The sequence below is a fragment of the Rhinolophus ferrumequinum genome, chromosome 2 (assembly GCF_004115265.2).
Source record: "Rhinolophus ferrumequinum isolate MPI-CBG mRhiFer1 chromosome 2, mRhiFer1_v1.p, whole genome shotgun sequence".
Taxonomy (NCBI): domain Eukaryota; kingdom Metazoa; phylum Chordata; class Mammalia; order Chiroptera; family Rhinolophidae; genus Rhinolophus; species Rhinolophus ferrumequinum.
In genome coordinates, this window is record NC_046285.1 from 56,771,600 (window position 1) to 56,792,854 (window position 21,255).

The 21,255-nt window shown below is 38.9% G+C and overlaps 1 protein-coding gene across 2 annotated transcripts in view; it reads right to left on the minus strand.

Annotated features, from left to right (window-relative positions):
- The window catches only part of TPRG1 (tumor protein p63 regulated 1), a 139,511-nt gene that overhangs the window by 60,566 nt on the left and 57,690 nt on the right, over positions 1 to 21,255 (minus strand). For both annotated transcript variants that reach the window (XM_033123237.1, XM_033123246.1), the window contains exon 4: positions 13,383 to 13,559. In XM_033123237.1, coding sequence (XP_032979128.1) covers positions 13,383 to 13,559 — 177 coding nt within the window. The remainder of the gene's footprint in view (positions 1 to 13,382; positions 13,560 to 21,255) is intronic.

Sequence of the window (21,255 nt, forward strand, 5' to 3'; positions counted from 1 at the left end):
TGCATTTTTAAGTAGTTACATTCATTTAACTGGAATTACCAATGGCTAGTGTTCTTTATTAGAGTGAACGAGCTACAAAGAGAGCTCCTCAACACCCCCAACCCCGGCCTCTCCATTCCCACAACCACTGCAATCACATCCCAATACCCTGCTGCCTCCACTTCTTAATCTAAATTCACGTGAATTTAGCAGGTCTCAGAATTCGGAATAAAATGCCATAGCAACAAGATGCACATCTGATTTTAATTACCAGATCTTTTTTCCATCATCACTGATAAAACCTTGTGTTTATATAATACCTTTCCCCAATAATCCCAGGGTGATTTATGAACATTATCTCATTACATAATAAGTAATTATCCTAAGAGATAAGCGGGCAATTTTATTCATTTTATGCACTGAATCAGACCCATTTCCCAGCAGTTCCAGAAACAATCCCACAGTTCAGAGCAAAGGCTTTCAAACTATGTTTTAACTGTGAACTCCTTCACAATCTAGCGGATGCCAGTGCAAGGGACAGATAAAAGCAGAATTACTCTAACTCATCCAAAATGCCAAAGCTCATCGATATCTAAATACAAAACTCATCGCTACATCAGTGTCTCTCCTCAGGCTATTCATATTTTGTTGCCCATGTTAGCTTGTTCACAGTTCCTCAGATACCCGATTCCCTCCCTCCTTTGCACATATTCTTCCCTCTTCCCCAAACATTCTTTCCATAACCCCCTTCACATTGTCAGCTCTTACTCATCCGTCCAATCCCAGCTCCAGAATCCCTGTCAGAGAAAACTTCCCTGATCTTCACCCTCCAAATTAAGTCTAAATCCTGTAACAAATGCTCTGATATCCTTCATGTGGTAGGCTACTTCTCAGCTATCCTCCAATAATGTCTACTTCCTGGTATTTATGCCCTGTGTGATAGTCTCCACTTGAGTGTGAGCTGGATTTAGAAATTTGCCTCTCGTGAATACAGTATGGCAGAGGTGATGAGCTGTCACTTCCAAGATTAGGTTACCTAAAGACTGTGGCTTTGATCTTGCTCAACCTCCCTTGCTCTCTCTCACTCTCTCCCCGTTCCCTCTGATAGAAGCCAGCAGTCATGTTGTAAGTAGCCTCAGGAACAGGCTCACATGGTGGGAACTGATATCTCTGGCCACCCTGCAGGGAGGACCTGAGCCTGCCTACAGCTATGTGAGTGAGCTTGAAAATGATCCTTCCTTGGTGGAGCTTTGAGATGCCACAGCCCCAGTGACACCTTGGTTGAAGCTTTGGAGAGATCCTGGATCAGAGGCCCCAGCTAAGCCACACCCATATTCCCTACTCAGAAACACAGGAATAATAACTGTTTATTGTACACTATTAAGTTTGGGTAAGTTGTTACATGGCACTAGATCATTCACACACCTCATATCTCTCTTCTTCAAAGCACCATCACTACTGTAATTTTATACTTATCAGTATGCTTATTTGACGACTCTCTGGTTGTCCCCTTGACTGTGAGCTCCATGAGGGGAAAATCTCTCTTTAGCACAATGGTATCACAGCAGCCAGCACAGCAACTGGCAATGGCAAGTACTCAATAAATGTCAGTTGCATGAATAGTTTATCCCAACCATCACCTTTTCCTATAGCCAATCAGGCACCCCGTATACCTCTTCTATTTGTAGGCTCACAGTTCACTGCCATCTGCAACTTCCACATCAGGAAAACCCAATCCAGTGATCACATGCCAGACATTCTACTTCAGCCAAGTCTTCTCACACCCATGCCCTCCTTTTCTCACCCACTGGCCCAGTTCAGGTCCTTATAATTTCCCAACTCTACTATTAGAGAATCTCTCCCCTAGCCAACCCCTTCCTACATGTGTTTTTTCTTAAACCATCTCTTACAGTGTTACCACCCTTATCTTCCTGAAGCCAAATGCCAATTGTTCCAGTCTCCTCCCCCCAAACCTTCAATATCTCACATCCTAATATAACTGAAACCCAAACTCCTCATATTATTGTTGTTCAAAACCATTCAGAAACTTCCACCATACCCTCCCAACAGCTGGGTCCCAGCTCCACAGGAGCCGTGGCCGTGATCACACCAGTTGAGCATTTGTCTACTTATCTTTGGATGGCACTACTCCTCCCTATTTCTCTGCCCCAATTCTGCTCATCCTATAAAGACCTGCTCAGACTGCACCTTCTCCGTAAGCCCTTCCCACACCTCCCACTAGAAATTCTCTCTCCTTCTCCTGTGCCCGTGACACTTGTCTTTCCACTGGAGCACTAAGCAAAGCCTCGTTAGAGCATCAGTGAGTGTGTGAGTGTGTGTGTGCATGTGTGTTTGCAGTCCTGTGAGCATCTCAGGGACAAAGTCACTGTCTCATCACTTTGTCATGCACAAGGCCTGCCACCTGGCCAAGGCTCAGAAAAGACTCCCTGAATTAATCAAATTACTGCTTGAATAGAACATACCTTTAGGGAACTGCTTTTTATTTTCAGAGTGCTGTGGGGAGGGTAGATTATTAAATCACAGCTTTTCTTTTTTAAAGCAAAGACCACAAACCACCTTTGAAGCCAAGAAAAAGATGTGATTGGAGGGAAATAAATCGGTACCTTTAATTCTCCACTGAGTTTGGCAAAACAACAAAATGTCAGCTTCCACCAGATCATTTCTTTTTAATTAAAAGCCGAATTCTTTTGGAGGACCCAGTTTTCTGGTCAAGTCAACAAAAAAGTAACCAGTGCCATCCACACCCCCTCCCCTCTCCTCCCACCCCTACTCCTGGAGTTAGGCCATCCTTGGGGGCGGCATATACTTCAGCTGTTTGCTCTGTGCTCATAATTAGATCGTCTAGACAGGAGATGTTGCTGGAGCAATAGAAAATATTTTACAAGGTGTTCCGCAGAACCATACTTATAACAGTGATTAGAATGTACTGACAGACGCGAAGCCAGCAGAATCAGCCTGGGCCACAAGCTGGTTTCACCAATGCAGAGCAGAGGCCCTTTGAAGCTCTTGTCTGAGGAACAGAGGCTAAATTAGAACTCTGGGGGCACGGAGCAGCTGGTTGGCCTTTGGACGAGGGAGTAAGGCTGAGATAATGGAGTCATGTCTGGGCTGCCCTTGTCCCGCCCTCTGGGTTCTGGTGCAAAGTCAAGGGGCGGGGGAGAGGTGAAGGTGCAGCTTCTGGCTCTTGCTTTCACCAGCATCTCTTACAAAGAGGATGAGTGCTAGTGACCACCACAAGCAGTTTCCTGAGCCTCACTTTTGCAGCATTGCTTATTTCTTATATATAGCAGAATATAAATTTTAAACAGCATACCGTGATACATGTGCGACGCCTACTCTTGCAGCAAGACATTTCTTGGCCTGACCTTCCCGCTCAGCTTTTGTTGGCATATCAATGTGACAACAATATTTTCCAGCAGAGAAGCTCTTTAGAGACATTTTCACAGGAGTAACTGATTAGGTAAAATCATTTAGCCCTCAGAGATGAGTGATTTTTGGAAAATGCTACACCAATAGAGTAGTTCCACAAAGGCACAGGGTTTTAGGACCAAACAAACAAACAAAAACAAACAAAATAAAACCTTAAAGATTTTATAAATGAGGAAACTGAGAGATTCAGCAAAGGAAGGAAACATATATCAGGAAAGTGTGTCAAAACCCAGATCCCTGTGAACTAGTGTCTTTCTACCAAACCTGTTACAAAATCTTGCATCCTTTAAGTGTTTACTATATACCAGATATTTTTCTAGGCATTTTTTATATAGTATATCATTTAATCCTCAACACAGACTAACGAGATAGATACTGTTACCCTCTCCAGTTTACTAATGAGAAACTAAGACAAGGACTGTTATGTGACTGCTTCATGTCACTCACGAGCATATCTAGGACAGGTTCCCAGGCAGCCTGACTTCAAAACCTTCTCTCTAAGCTTAAGACTGTCCACACTCTACCATCTCATCACAGACTTCAGGTAGGAACAGAGGCAAAGAGAGGGGGCCAATTTACCCTCAAAAATTACAATGAATTTGAGGACTAATAGGAATTAGGTGCATGACAAAGGGAGGATTTGAAATCAAAGGATCTCATGTTTCAGACCTCACCACCATCTATTTTCATGATTACATACAAGTCACTTGATTCCTCAGTCACAGTTTCCTCACCATTATCTATTATATATATATATATATATATATATATATATATATATATATATACACACACATAGACACACATATAGATAGATTATATAGATATGTAGACATATAGACATAATTATATATAGATATATAGACATAAATTTAAAAGAACGGAGAGTTGACAAGTTGACAAAATATGGATTTTTAGAACTCTTTAAGTGACAACTTACTTTATTTTAGCACTTTACAATTTTATAAAACACTTTCACATCCATCATTCAAATGTGCAAGGACCTATGAGCTAGACATGACAGGGATTTTTGTTACTGACATTTTATAGATTGGAAACTGAGAGCCCAAGAATTGAAGGGAATTGTTCAAATTTAAACAGCAAGAAATTGGTGTGGTTAAGATTAGTCATAGCTTTAACTTGATGCTTATTTCTCAGAGAAGCCTAGTCTTCCCCTGGCTCCCTCACTTTTCTGGGAGGTAATAGATACAACAGGATTATGAAAATTGATTTTTAATTAAAATCTGGGAATGAATCCAATTATGATAGAAATAAGATTTAGGGTTCCCATCTCAGATAAGGAACGATAACAAAAGATATGTGCTAGCAACTAGTTACCCTGGAGGATAAACCAGGCCTTGTACCATTTCCTGGTTTTGTCTCTGGGGAATACTCTAATCCAAAGAGAATCTACCTTCATCTCATAAATAAATGATCCACAGCCTTTAGTTGTCTCTTGCCATCGCCCTCTCCCTTCGCATAAAGCCAAAGACAAACAGTGAATAAAACAAAACAACTCTGTTTTGTAAGCACCAGTATGTGGGATACGCTGGCACATGTTCTGGTAAGTTCCAACAGTCTTCTTCATGGCTTCTTAAGAGAAATAGAAGTTACATTAACAGGAGAGGTTTTCTTCACCCAGAGAGACAGAGAAGAGGGAAGGAGAGAGGATGAAAAACCATGCAAAATTACAGACAGAGAGACAAGGGAGGCGCAAAAGGAGAGAGAGAGAAAGAAGGAGATAAAATATGATTTATCTCAAGAAAATAATACTGAACAGGGAATTGGAAGAATTGATTTTGAAACCAGCTTAGTCTAATGAGCTGATGGCTCCTGAATCCCTGAACCACTTTTGGTTTCACTTGTTTCATTTCTAACATATACCGTATTTTGTCATGTATAATGTGCTTCTGTGTATAATGTGCACTCCTGTTTTTGGCCCAAACTTTCAGATAAAAAATCTTTCATTTTAATTTTTAATTCAAAGCTGTATTTGTTTGTATTTAGGTACGTGTATTTTGTATTATGAATGAATTGTAGCATTTATTTATTAAACTCATAAGCATACATAAAAGATTTAAAAACATTTACATAGATATGGAATTAGTACTATCCATGTATAATGTGCATCTTTATTGTTTCCTCACAACTTTAGGCCAATAAGTGTGCACTATACATGGCAAAACACGGTAGTCCATCAGCCCTACTTATTCTTGGGTTTTGAAGGTCAAATGGCACAGAGGAGGTAAAAGCTGTTGATAAACAGTGTCAGCATTACTCCTACAGCTGGCGGGTGCTAATGGTAAATCATTGCATTTTCTTATCACAAAGGAATTTGCTCGGACTCTGTCCAGGCTTTCCTCTGGATCAGCTTATAATTATTTAGCGGGTGATTTCCCCTTGCCTCTTCCTCCTTTTTCTGCCTGCTGCTGCCTGACCTCTGACCTTACAAGAGAAATAACTTAATGCCCAACCAAGAAGGGCCAAATGACTTGGAAATAAAGATAACAATCAAATTAAACTATTTAGTTCCCTGTTAACAAAAGCTTTTATCTGGGAGAAAAATCAGGACTTGTTAACACCTGATATCTATGAGGCATATTACAAAGTGCTTTCAAGCTATCTCATTAGAGCCTTACAATAAAGATTGACAATTAATGAAAACAGAAAGACAATTAATATGAATGGCCCTTTGATAGATGAGGAAAAGAAGTTAACAGTTGTAAAATTGGTACTGAAACCCAGGACTCTACTACTAGTCCAGACCTCTAACTAGGAAAGTTTCCAAAAAAAGCTGAACAGAAAAGAAGAGAGAAAAAAAAAAAAAAGAAAGAAAGAAAAAAGAAAAGAAAACCTTCACCACGCTACTCCCACCTCCAGGGGCCCAGAGAAAGCCCTTTAATGTTTAACAGCATGCCAGTTGCTGGCACAAGTTTTCTCATTCTAACTCCAGAATGCAAATGCGGATAAAGCCACACAAGTTAATTAGGAGGGCTAGAATTACATCAACTGTGGTAATAATTGGGTGCCTCATGAGAAATAAAAATATGACATTAGAAAAATGAAATTTCTCTGGTAAAACGAAAGAAGGGCAGGATAAGAGAATGTGGGAATAGTATGAATTGGCAGATTCCTTATATTTTAGAATGGACGTTTAATATACACTATTTAAGATGGCACATCATGTGGAAGCATGTTATTTAAACAAGTAACCACTGAAATAACTAATAATGGTAATTATAAGCTGCTTTAAAAAATTAATGATGGAGAAGTTTGAAATGAAGATTAAAAAAGTGGGCTGCTAATATAAACGGTTTATATTAGGGAGTCAATAGATAATACTCAAAAAATGATAGGATTAAGAATTCTATGTTAGGTTACACCTAGAATTGCCAATAGAAAAAGACTATAAACCTTCTTGTTGAAAGAAAAGTATACTCAATGGAAAACAAAGGAAATACAGAAAATACAATATATTTTTAAAAATACAATAATGCAAAATGAGAACTAAGATGATAGCTGTCGTATTAATATGTGTAAATAGGTTAATCTTACCAATTAAAAGAAAAGACTCCTTGTTTGGATCACAAATAAAATTCAATTATATCTATATACAAAAATACATCAAAAAACAGACAGAAAAATTTAAAGTTAAAAAAAAGCAAAGATATATAAAGAACACTCAAAGAAAAACGTAAGTTTTATAATATTCAACAGGCAAGACCAAAAACAAGCAAGGTATTAAAGGAAGAAACTTTATAATGAAAAAGATTATAATCTAAAATAATGATTCAACATCTATAAATGTCCTTATATCAAAGGAGACAATATCAGCATTCATAATTGTCATGCGGGGTCTCTGGTCCCGCTCCCTGCATAAGAACGCAGGATATGGCGAGGCCAAAACAGGAACACCCACGGAGCCATAGATAGGGGAATCATACCATTATATTCTTGCTGGCGGCTGGGTTGGAGATACAGGAAGCAGGAGCCACACTACCTGCAATCTTCCGTCCGCTTCTCTGCCAACCAACCAACCCCACTTGCTAGCTGCAATCCGCCATCTGCTTCTCTGCCAACCAACCCACAAATCAACCCCTTGCTAACTTCAATCCCCGCTTGCTAGCTCAGCCATGGCAGTTACATCAGTGGCCAAAGGCTAACTGGTTACAGCTGATGGACAACTAGTTACAGCTGATGGATCTACTACCCGAGCCAGCACCTTTCCACGTGAGGCCGAGAGCCTGGAAACTGCTCTCTGGGACTCTGTCCCCACAATAATGTAAGTCAAAAAAAGTGGGAAAAAAAAAAATAAACCCACACAGATAATCTAAACAACACTATCAAACAACATGAATAAATTGAAATTTATAGAAAACTATACACAAATTTTTTTTCAAACGCAGGTGACACATTCACAAAGATATACTATAGCTCAGTCAGTAAAACAAGTCTCAATATATTTACAAGGATTAAAATCAAAGACAGTACATGAGCTAACTCAAAATTCAGTAATATTAAAATATGTAGAAAAATTTGAAATATTTGGAAATTTGCGGATACACTTCTAAAGTATGCATGGATGAAAGAAGAAATCACATGAAAAACTAGAAAACATTTATAACTGAATGATAATAGAAGCACAACATATCAAATCTGTGAGATGCAGTGAAGCAGTACTTAGAAGAAATTGTATAGCTTTAAATAATAGTATTAGAAAAGAAGAAAGGCCTCAAATTGATGTCCCTTAGTTCCAAATTAAGAAGTTAAAAAAGAGAGAGTGAAAGAAGGGAGAAGCAAACCAAAAGTGAGTAGAAGAAAGGGAAAAAATAAAGAAAGGAGCAGTAATTAACTAAATAGAAATCAGACAATTGTGAAAATTAGCAAAGTGAAAAGACTGTTCTTGTTAAAACCAACAAAATTGGTAACTTAATCAACAACAAAAAACAGAGAGAATGCAGGTCACCAATATTAGGAAAGAAAAATATTTCACAAAATATCTTAAAGGGAAAATAATGGAATATTAACAACTTCATGCTTTCAAACAGAAATTCAATGAGCTTAGTAAATTCCTTGAGAAATCAACCAAAATGAACACAAAATCAAATAAAAAGTATGAGTAACCCAATATTTATTTTTTAAAAAATAACTTTATTATCAAAAACTATCCCACAAAGATATGTCAGGCCTAGAAGATTTTCCTTGCAAATTCTGTCATACATTCAAGGAATAGATAACACTATCCAGAAATAAAATCATTTTAGAAAATAAAAGAGGAGAGAACACTTTCCAACATATTTTGAGACCAGGATAACCCAAATACCAAAACCTGACAAAGATATTACAAAAGAATGAAAAAGAACACAAAACTCTTTAATAAAATATTAGAAAACTGAATCTATAAATGTATAAAAATGATAATACATCATGACTAAATATATTTATCTTAGGTTTGTAATGTTGATAATAATATTTGAATATCCTAATAAAAATATTATTTTTAAAAAATTTGGTGAGTTGCTAGAAAAATAAAAATAAATTCCAAAAAAGATGAATAAGAGGAGAGTAACTCTACCAGATATTAAAACATAAATAAACATTATAAAAATTAAAGCCATTTTGTACTTTAATAAAGAGATAAATGGAGTGTAATGGAGAATACAGAAGAAGACACTGGAAACTGCTCTCTATCATAATTGGATTCATTCCCAGATTTTAATTCAAAATCAATTTTCATAATCCTGTTGTATCTATAACCTCCCAGAAAAGTGAGGGAGCCAGGGGAAGACTAGGCTTCTCTGAGAAATAAGCATCAAGTTGAAGCTATGACTAATCTTAACCACACCAATTTCTTGCTGTTTAAATCTGAACAATTCCCTTCAATTGGAAGACAAGGTAGCATAAAACACCCTATCAGAACAGCAAAAAGAAAAAAGAATCCAAAAAATGAGAGTAGTTTAATTAAGAGACCTCTGGGACAACATCAAACATAACATTTGCATCACAGGGGTACCAGAAGGAAAGGAGAAAAAGCAAGGGTTTGAGAACCTATTTGAGGAAATAATGACTGAAAACTTCCTAATCTGATGAAGGAAATAGACATACAAGTCCAGGAAGTTCAGAGAGTCCCAAAACAAGATAACCCAAAGATGTTCACACCAAGGCACATCATAATTAAAATGCCAAAGGTTAAAGACAAGGAGAGAATTTTAAAAGCAGCAAGAGAAAATCAATTAGTTACCTTCAAGGGAGCTCCCATGAGACTGTTAGCTGATTTCTCAACAGAAAATTTGCAGGCCAGAAGGGACTGGCACAAAATATCCAAAGTGATGAAAAGCAAGGATCTACAACCAAGATTACGCTACCCAGCAAAGTTATCATTTAGACTCAAAGGACAGATAAAGAGCTTCCCAGACAAGAAAAAGCTAAAGGAGTTCATCACCACCAAGTCAGTATTACAAGGAATGTTAGAGGGACTCCTTTATGACAGAAAAAAAAAAATCAAAATTATGAATAATAAAATGGCAATAGCTACATATCTATCAAGAATTAGTTTCATTGCAAATGGATTAAATGCTCCAATCAAAAGACATAGGAGGGCTGAATGGATAAGAAAACAAGACCCTTACATATGCTGCCTATAAAAGACTCACTTCAGATTGAAAGACACACACAGACAGAAACTAAAGGGATGGAAAAAGATATTTCATGATAATGAAAATGAAAACAAACAAACAAACAAAAAAAGCTGAGGTAGCAATATTTATACCATATAAAATACACTTTAAAACAAGGGCTATCACAAGAAACAAAGAAAGACCCAGTGATCCTACTTCAAGGTATTTATTCAATGAAACCCAAAATGCTACTTCGAGGGGATGTGTGCATCCATATGTTAACTGCAGCATTGTTTACAATGGCCAAGATGTGGAGGCAGCCTGGGCGTCTGTTGATGGAAGAATGGATAAAGGGAAGGTAGTACATATATACGAGGTCAGAAAATTAAGTTCACGAACTCATCATTGAAAAAGTGCTACACACCTCATTGCTGAATGTCACTATGGTCACCTTTGACGTACTCCCCATGGTAAGCTATGCCCCGACTCCAGTGCCTAGTCCACCCTTCAAAGCAATTTTGGAACTCTTTTTCTGCAATGACCATCAGAGTTGTGGTTGTATTACCCTTGATGTCCTGAATGTCATCAAAATGTTTTCCTTTCAATATTTCCTTTATGTTCAGGTAAAGAAAGAAGTCATTGGGGAACAGATCAGGTGAATAGGAAGGGTGTTCCAATACGCTTATTTGTTTACTGGCTAAAAATTCCCTCACAGTGTCATGTAAGCTGCTGCATTGTCGTGATACAAGAGCCATGAACTTGTGGCGAAAAGTTTAAGTCGTTTTCGTCTAATTTTTTCACACAGCCTTTTTGCACTTCCAAATAGTAAACTGTTTGTCCAAATTCATAATGAATAATCCCTCTGATATAAAAAAATGTTTAACAACATCGTTGCAATAAGTTCACGAACTCAATTGTCATACCTTCATGCAATGAAATATTGCCTGGCCATGGAAGGGAATGGGTTCTTGCCACCTTGGTGACAAGAACGGACCTGGAGGGTGTTATGCTGAATGCAGTATATCAGATGGACATAATGTGATTTTGCTTATATGTGGAATCTAAGAACAAATTAACAAACAAAACAGAAACAAACTCATAGATACAGAGAACATTCTGAGGGTTGCCAGATGGTAGGGGGGTTGGGGTTGTGAGTGAGAAAAGGGGAAGGGAGTAAGAAGCACAAATTAGTTGTCACAAAATAGTTATGGGGATGTAGGGTATAGCATGAGGGATATAGTCAATAGTATTGTAATAAGTATGTATGGAGTCAGATGGGTACTAGATTTGTTGGGGTGATTGATATATGGGAGGGGTTAGGGGGCAGGGTGAAAAAGGTGAAGGGATTAAAAAGCACAGATTGGAAGTTACAAGATAGTCATGGGGATGTAAAGTAAAGCATAGGGAATATAGTCAATGACATGATAATAACTATGTATAGTGCTAGGTGGGTACTAGACTAGTCAGAGGGATCACTTCTTAAATTATATAAGTGTCTAACCACTGGAATTAATATAAAATAATATTGAATGTCAACTGTAATTGATAAATTTAAAACAGGTGGAAATGGGAAGGGAAATAAGAGGTCCAAATTTCCAGATGTAAAACAAATAAGTCATGGGGATGTAATGTACAGCAGGGGGAATATAATCAATAATATTGTGATAGTGTGCTACAGTGTCAGACAGTTGCTGGACTTATCATCGTGATAACTGCTTTAGGTATACAAATGTTGAATAACTGCGGTGTACCCCTGAAACATAATATTGTATTATATGTTAGTTATATTTTTAATAAAATTCTTTAGAAAAAGAGAGACTGAGGTTGATCTATATATGATTACATAATAAAGTCTCCAAGGTATACAACTGGGTAAAATAACTTGAAGCAGAATAGTTTATGACATGGGTACCTAGTGGGTAAAATAATTTGTGATAATGTATGTGTGTGTGTGTGTGTGTATGTGTGTGTGTGTTTGAGTGTGTATACTTACAAGTGTGTACAAACACATATATACATTTAAAGACATTTTTATTCTGTATGTATTTGTAGACTATTTATTTTAAAACAAACAAACAAAAAACTGCTGAATATCACCTAGGGAGATAATTCTGGAGAACAGAAAATCTGAGGTTGAAGAAATATTTCCTGAAAACAAACATTTTCCATGCTGTTTATATGTGTTTATGATGTGTATACATTACTGGAAATCCTCACTAGTTCATAGTTGTTAGTGAACTTACTCAATTGATCACTATTGCATCTAAGAAAAGAGTAAAGAAAAAAAGTTTCTGATACGGTATGCTTTATGTAAGGAAAATCAATCACTTAATCGAGCTCTGCTTTTTTCAGTATTTTACAAAGATTTTCAGTTTTTACTATGTGCCAGGCCCAATGCAGATGCCAAGTGCTTATAGGAAAGAAAAAATAGGAGGAGGAGGAGGAGGAGGAAGAGGAAGGGGAAAAGGAGGAGTAGGAGGAGGAACAGAAAGAGGAGGAGGATGAGGAGGAGGAGGAAGAGAAGAAGGAGGAAGAGGGCGTGGAGGAGGGGAGGATGGAAGAGGAGGAGAAAAATGTACCTGCCTTGAAAGAACTTACAGGTCAATAGGAGGAGATCACACTCAGAGGTTGGATGAAGATTTCTGTCTTTATGGCTTAGATCTAAAATGTTAGATATAAACATCTCTTTCTGAGACCATAACAAGAACTTACTCAGTTCAGCAACCGTCCTCTGTAGACCTCACCAGGTCTCCAGGTAAATGTCAACATCTCTAAGAAGGTTGATGTCCCCTTCACTGAGTCTCTAGGGAAGAACCTAAGGAGACTTCTTTTAAGAAGAGCTATTAGCCATCATGGATTCTGCCCATTGAGCTTTATGGAATAATTTTAATTCCCAAAAGCATTACACTTTTTCCCACCTCCCCTCCTTTGACTGTGCTGTTCCTTCTGCTTGGAATGTTCTTAAACTTTTGTTCTCCTTCTTTGGCTAACTCCTACGCAACATCAAATGTGGGCTCAAGTGCCTCTCCAGGAAAACCTTACTAATTCTCTGCCACACAAATTGGTTGAGAACCTTTCCTCCATGATCCTACCTTATATTTAATTATTTGCTGGTCAGGTCCTCATATTAAAGTACAAATTTACTGAAAATGTTATCCCTGGAGTATGGCATAGAGTGAGGAGAACTCAATAATTGCTTAATGAATTCCACCGTCGCGGCTTCCCTTTTCTCCTCTGGGTTCTCCCAGATCACAGCACTGAACCGAACTTTGTAATTGTCCTTGAATACCCTGGCCCCACCGCACCACTGCCCCACATCTAAGACATCACACTTACCTGTCCAGTGACATACCCGGGAAGGCAAACTTGCCCAGGCTAATGCGATGAATAGCAGTCAGCGGAATGTGCTGCAACTGCACGCAGCTGAGCATGATGAAGTCATATTTGCAGATCATGAGAGTCTTGTCTGTGATCAGCAAAATCCTCTCCTTCTCATTGTTCCAGTGGTCTATCCTGGAAGAATCATCACAGAGAAGAAAAGTCGATGGCTTGATCTTTCCAAGGCAAAGAGAATGGCATTCACTGAAACATCTCGACTAACACAGAAGATGGTGAGGTTTGATCACTCAGAAGAAAAAGGGGCTGAGAAATACCACCTCCTCTCTCTCAGTCTGTCTCCATGACCAAAGTAGGAGGGAAGGTGGACGTTCACAGGGAATTGTTTTATGGCCACAGAGCTCAGAGATGGCTACCGATGGATCCGTTGGGGGAATAGCAAGTTTATGTCATGTTGGAGTCAACTGATTCGTGCCTCTCCATATCTTCCCAGTTCTCTAGGAAGCCTTCAGGGAGCACATCTTCCTCCAAAGACACCAAAAACACCTCTTTGTTCTAACACTATCTGCACCACAAACTTTACTCACTATGTACTAGTTTATGCTCATCTCCAAAGGTCATATTGCTAGCTGGAGATAAAATGGATACTTGAACATAGGTCCACTGATCCCCGAGCCATCACTATTTCAAACTCATCCTGTCATATCCTTGTGGTAGAAATAGAGTGAAATAAGTAGAGCAGGATTCTGATGAGCCAAGGGCAAACTAGACACTAGATAAATGTTTACTGAATTTATTTATTTTTTTCAGACTTAAGAGCATTTCCAGGCATGCAATGGCAAATTCTGAGAGTTAAAAATCTCTCCAACAGAGATAACAAAAACAATGGTTTCTGGTTAAAAGAAAGTGAGTATGGTCTATAATTCCTCTTGCCCACAGAACTTTTGCTGTCTGTTTACTATAGACTTTAGTACATACCACTTTGTGACTTTTATTAGAATTTTCTTAGTACATGTTTTGTCTTCACCAAGAGACTGAAAAGATGATTTGTGACTGATTTATATCTACACAGAATCAATCTAATGCAAAGATAGTATGGGCACCCCACTCCCATCCATGAACAGTGACCACGGTGGCATTCTGAAAATATGAAAGGAATTATATCACCCCCTGTTCCCTTTATTAAATAGCTTCTTTTTGATCTGAGGATCAAATCCAAGTTACCTAACTAGATTACAGGTCCCTGTATGTTCTGGCCTCTGCCCAACATCATCTCTCAGAAGGCTGAGAAAACTCACTGTCCAAGTCATGGTCCAAATGCCTCATCCAAAGAGGATGTCATAAATTTCTATATAAACTTGACCGCCTATTATAGTTTCTCAAAGTATCCTGTTCATTTGGGCTTTGTGGTACTTATCACTGTTTGCAAGGCGGGATTATATGTAAAATGTTAGTAACAGGTACCACACATCAGAGTGAACACCAAAGTACAGAAGGTCAGGCAATGCCAGCAAGTACGGGCGGAGTATCATCTGTGTGTGCGTGTGTGTGTGCGTGTATGTGTGTGTGTGTGCGTGTGTGTGTGTGTGTGTGTGTGTGTGTTATTCCATGAGGGCTGACTGTGTCTGTTAGTCTACTCATTCTATCCAATTCCTGTTAACTAGACTACGCTAGATAAATATCTGTAGAGTTAATAAATGAACGCCAACGATAATCATTTTGGAGGCCTATGGGCTGATTGAGGGTAGGGGTGGAAACTTCCAGTGCTCTTACTTACTAATTCTGTAAGATCAGACATTTAACCTGTCTTTGGCTCAAATCCCTTATTTGTAAAATGGAGACAATACTAGTACTCATCTCATCAGTATGGAGAGAGGATTAAAAGATGTGATTCTCAATCAGTGTTTTATAAATTAGCCATTATTGTCACTGGCAGGGACCTAAGTCACTAAGTAATTTTGGGTAACCCAAATATATGTCATTCCTCAGTCTAACCTTAACACAGACAAACAAGACAAAGTTAGGAGTTAAATCAATGGGAGGAGGAACAGGAGACAAGAAGGAGAGAAAAACGGACAAGAAAGAGGAAGAAGTAGAAGAAGGAAGAAGGATGAGATCATTAGTGAAGGTCCTACTCTATGCCGACCATTATGTATGTATAAGTATTATATCTCTCCACAACCCTTGGAAGAAAGTCACATCAAAAGTCACTCAGCTAATATACACTGGTAGAGTTAGTGGTAAGTCCAAGAGCTCTGGTTTAAAGCTTGTTTCTAAGGTTTCCATCCACTCCAATGACATTGTGATACTCAACTCTTACTCTAGTGAGAGATGGAAGAAATTCTTGATGATCTGTTTAACACTCTCAGTCTTAGTCAGAAAGAGAAGAGGACTCTGAAATGTCTTATCAGTATCTACATAAATTTCTCTAAATGGATTGCATCTACTTAGCAGCAAGTTATAAGCTGCTACCTAATAAACCAGACTTGTTTTTAGTCTGAAAAAAAAGAAAAAAACGCAGTTTTTGGTTGCATGGTTTTACTGAAAATGTCAGCACTCCATAATGAGATTTATTTTACAAGGTAAAGGATTTGGGAAAAAAGAGAATTCTTTTTAGGAACAGAGAGTGCTCTGCTGTGACACAGACTCTGCATAATTTTCATGTTAGGGAAGTCTGAATTCGTACACATGCAGGCTTATAAATTGGGGCCATTATCTCTAGCTCTGAGGTGGTGTTTGTAGTTATTTAGACTTCAATCACACCTTTTCCCCCCCAAAGCATTCATGGAGAAAACATCGAATTTCATATTCCTAATATTAATATAACTAAAGTTTGATTGGCGATAATATCCAGAACAAACATAGGAGTAGAAATAACAATAATACATTGTGTTTGTACAGCTCTTGCAGGTTTACAAAGCCCTTGAATATCAATACTTGCATTTAATCCTCACAACAACCCTTTGGACTAGATGTTATCACCCTCATTTTAAAGACAAGGTAACTGAGGTCCAGAGTCCCTTAAAATGACCTGCCAAGTGATTTACAGCTGGCAAGCAGTACTGCAGGGACCTGAAACAGGTATCGAGAGATCAAACCTAGCCATAGTCGTGGCTTTCTCCCCAGTACCACCCGCCTCCAAAGAGAGGACCCTTCAGTATGATGTGAGCATGTGGTAAAACCCACCTCTGGAAGGAGCTGAGGTGATGACATGTATCACTCATTGCTCCTAGAGCTGTTCTCTCTGGGAACCCTCTCCTTAAAACAACAACTCATGACTGTCCCTTCTATTCCTTGTCGTCATACAGTGTTTCCTGTTTTGGGGAACAACCCTCCTTCCATCTAGGTATGCAAGCTGGAGAGGTAGGAGTCATTCTGGACTCATCTCGTTGCCTCACCTCACATATGAAGTCCTAGATATTTTACTGCCAAACTATCTCTCAAAACTACCCACTTCTCTCCATCTTCACTGTCACCATACTGATCCAGTCTTGTCTCATCTCCTATCTGGATTATTGCAATCACCCTCTCACTCGGTTTGGGCTCCTAGTCTACCTAGACCTGGTTTACCTACATCTGCTTTGGTTCCCTTCCAACCTCTTCATCGTACTGCGATAAAAAACAAGTCTTTAGAAAAAACAAGTCTGGTCTTCACCTCCCCACTCTGGTTTAAAACACGTCAACAATTCTCCAGTATTCTTATGAAAAATGACACATTTTTCACTTGGTCTAAGAGACTATGCAGGGTTAGGCTCCACCTACTTCTACAACCTCATTACAGGCCAATTCTCTTCACTCCATTCTCCTTGATTTTCCTTCAGTTTGTTTTATTCACCATGCTCACTCCTACTAAAGGGCTTGTGAACATGCTGTTCCCTCCGCTAACAATGTTCTTCCTGATCTTTTTTACCTAGTTAACGCCTGTGGTGGTGTGCTCAACTATGATTTACTTGGGCAAGTTTTCCCAGACCTCCGTTACTTCATCACTTCGTTCTAATATACACTTTCATAGCACCTCACATTTCTCCTTCATTATACTTATCCCAGATATAATTTTACAGTTATCTCTGTGATCATCTAAGTAATGTCTGTCTCCTCTCCTTACTGGGAACTCCACAAAGACAGAGTCAGTTAGCATTGTGTCTTCAAGATTGTAGGTGTTCAGAAAATATTTTTGAAATGAATTACTAAAAATTGAAAAATCCTTGTGCTGTGCATCCTATAACCTTGGCTCGTGCTGCTTGGGGAATTTTATCCTCAGGTATACACAGTGAAATTGTTCCCCATAAAATAGCACATTTTCCAAAAATAATCAGTAACATCGGGAAACTGTCCATGCCATAATAGTGAGAAAGAACAGGATATAAAATGCTGCCATTAGGGCAGCCGGATGGCTCAGTTGGTTAGAGCACAAGCTCTTAACAACAAGGCGGCAGGTTCGATTCCCACATGGGCCAGTGAACTGCATCTTTCACAACTGGATTGAAAACAACAGCTTGAGCTTGGAGCTGAGCCCCCGGTCGGTGGGTGGCCAGTTGGCCCAGTGGTTGGAGCAAGGTGCTCATAACACCAAGGTCACCGGTTTGATTTCTACATGGACCAGTGGGAAGCAATGGCTTGAGCTTGGAGCTGAGCCCCCAGTGGGTGGCCGGTTGGCTAGTGGTTAGAGAGTGGTACTCATAATACCAAGGTCGCCGGTTTGAGTCCCACATGGGCCAGTGAGCGGTGCAACAATGACTTGATTTGGAGCTGAGCTGTGCACCCCTACAACTAGATTGAAAAACAATGACTTGACATCCTGAAAAAACATACTGTTCCCCAATATTCCCCAATTAAAAAAAAAGAAAATGTTACCATCATGTCCAATTTTGTAACAACAAATACTACCACATAGATAAAAACATTAACACATTGTTTCTGAGTGGTGGGATTTCAAGTGACTTTTATTTATTTTCATGCTCTCATTAGCCAGAGTTTGTTTATTTATTTTTACAATAACCATATCCCACTTTATTGATAAAAGACATTAAAAAATATAATAAATTTTATCCATCCTTCAAATTCCCATTTTAAATGTTGTCTGTTTCATGGAGCCTTACCCTCACTGTCCTCACCCCCAAGTAGATGTTATTTTTCTTTTCCTTTAAATACACACAAGCCTTTATCAGTACCTCAGTTGTGGCTCTAGTCAAAATATTCTCTGTATTACAGTGATTTCTGTGCTTGTCCTATTATTCCTCCAACATGTGATGTAGAGACAGTGCCTTAGTCCTATCTGAGTCCCCTCACTGTGCTCAGTACAGAGCCAGAGAGCGAGCTGGGTCTTAGCAAGTGAGTAGAGCATGGAATAAAAAACTAGAACCATAAGATTCATTCCTTCAGTTGTGAAAACCTGTCTCTCTTGGCAAAGGATTTGCCACATCTCCTCTCACCACCACTGTTCCTCGTTTTAGAGTCATTTCCCTATTTGATAGGGAAGGGACCTGTTTCCCCCAATATTTGAGGGAACCTAGGAGTTCCATGAGATTTTCAGTTTCCTGGGATGACAACATTTTCACCAGCAGAGGGCAACAGCGAACTAGCAATGACAGGCAGTACTTGCCTGAACAAGTTTCCAGAACCCCCACCCAGTTACTCAAACCATCCCAGATGCCTTCCCAGTGGCCTTAGCCCTATCTGTGTCTAACAATACTTTCAGTTGCTCTATTAAGGTTATGTCAAATCAGTTTGTGGTTTTGAAATTATTTTCCTCTCAAAAGAAGATTTTTCTCTATCATCTTTCTCTCTCTCTCTCTCTCTCTCTCTCTCTCTCTCTCTCTCTCTCTCTCTCTCTCACACACACACACCCTACAGACACACACGCCACTCAGAAGATATCTTCCCTGATACTGAATAGAGTAACTATACCTGATTTATAAATCAACCTTCCTTTGTATTCTCCTCCAGCTCTTAGCATAGCCCAGCTCTTGAAAGAGGAAGACAGTGTCTTGGCTAGCCAGGATTCGGAAACCTGGGAGAAAAACACTGAATCATTCATTCCACACATATTCCCTGAGTGCCCTCTGGGTTCCAGACCCTGAAGAGAATCCAATTTGGGTTTGCTCTTCAAACACAAACAGATGAAAAATGCATGGCGTTGAAGTAAAGCAATTTCCCTCCCCCTGAGTTAAGTGAAGAGTTACAAAACCTTTAGCTAAATAAGCCAAATGCAATCCTTTCAATCATTTGGTTACTCTTCCCTGGACCTCTCCACGTTGTTTAAAATAGGGGACCCTCCAAGTAAACACAGTATTCTAATAAAAACCCGATGTTCACAAATCTTCCTTGTTCCCAGGTCCCCTGACTTGACTTCCTGTGGTTTATTTTTTTCTTCCTAGGTAGTACGCCAAGCAGCCAGTCTGTACCAGATCCCATGCTAGCTACAGAGGATACTGAGAAGAACATTCTGCTCTTAAGGGATACACAGTTCTCTAAGATGTGAGGTAAAATCATGTAGGGAAGAGTTAATGTGGCACCCAAAAGTGAGATGAAACTTGGTAATGGTAGCACAAGACCCCAGATTCAGGTCTCGAAATCCCCAGTCCATTGCTCACGGGGCTCAAGAAAAGGAACCTCCAGCATTTATTTGATGCCCTTGAAGACGTTGCTCATCAGTACTTCATTTCCTGCTATTTGGTGAACAACTCACTGTTGGAAAAACAAAAATTGCAAAGTACAAATGATTCTTTGGAATGTTCACACACACACACAAAAGGTCTCAGGAGTATTTATTCATTTCTTCAACACTTCTTTAATGTGAACCAACATAGGACAGAGTGTCCCCATAAAACATAGAGAGGATGAATTTGGAAATATCCATTTATATATCCACAGAGACTTTCTTTTTTTTCCTGAGTAGGAGAAGTCCTATCATGGAGTTTCATATTGTTCCAGTTGATTGCAGGAAAAATAAAAATAAAAAACGTCAATTTTTTTCCTTGGAAAACAAAGGGGTTTGTGAGTTCTAATAAAAAATAATAAAAACTATAAACAATCAGTTTTAGTTGGGAAATTATACACATATAATTATATACATATATGTGTATATACACATATGTGTGTGTGTATATATACACATATACATGTATATATGTATGCATATGTACACACATATAAATGTATGTGTGTATGTGTGTGTGCCAGGTATAAAACTTCTGAGATCTACATGCACATATGAATAATTGTACCATACATTTTTTCTTTAGATTATAATAAGAGAAGCCTTCATTTATTGGGTTTTTATCTGAATCAGGTACTGTGCCTGATGCTATATACCCGTGACCTCTTCTAATCCTCACCAAACAATACAAGTGAGGAACGTGAGGCTCCGGGAAGCATTACGGATTGAATGTGACCACCACTTCAAATTCATATGTTAAATCCCTAAGACCCAATGTGATGGTTGTAAATGTGGGGCCTTTGAGAGGTATTTAGGTTTAAATGCGATCATGAGGGGAACTCTGTGATGGAATTAGTGCCCTTGTACAAAGAGGAAGAGAGACCGGAGCTTCCTCTCTCCAGGGTATGAGGACACAGTAAAAAGGCAAGCGAGGAAGAGAGCCCCATCAGAAACTGAGTCTGTAGGCATCTTGATCTTGGACTTCCCAGCCTCCAGAACTGTGAGAAATAAACATGTTGTTTAAGCCACCAAGTCTACGGTACTTTGTGAAAGCAGCCCCAGCTGACTGATACAAGAGGCTAACTCGTTCTAATGTTCTAAGTAACAGCCGGGATTCATCCAAGATAAATTGCACTTTAAACCTTTGTGTTTTCTATTTTACAAACCACCTTCCATTAGGAAGTTCATGAAATCTCCCTGTTTAATCAATAAATA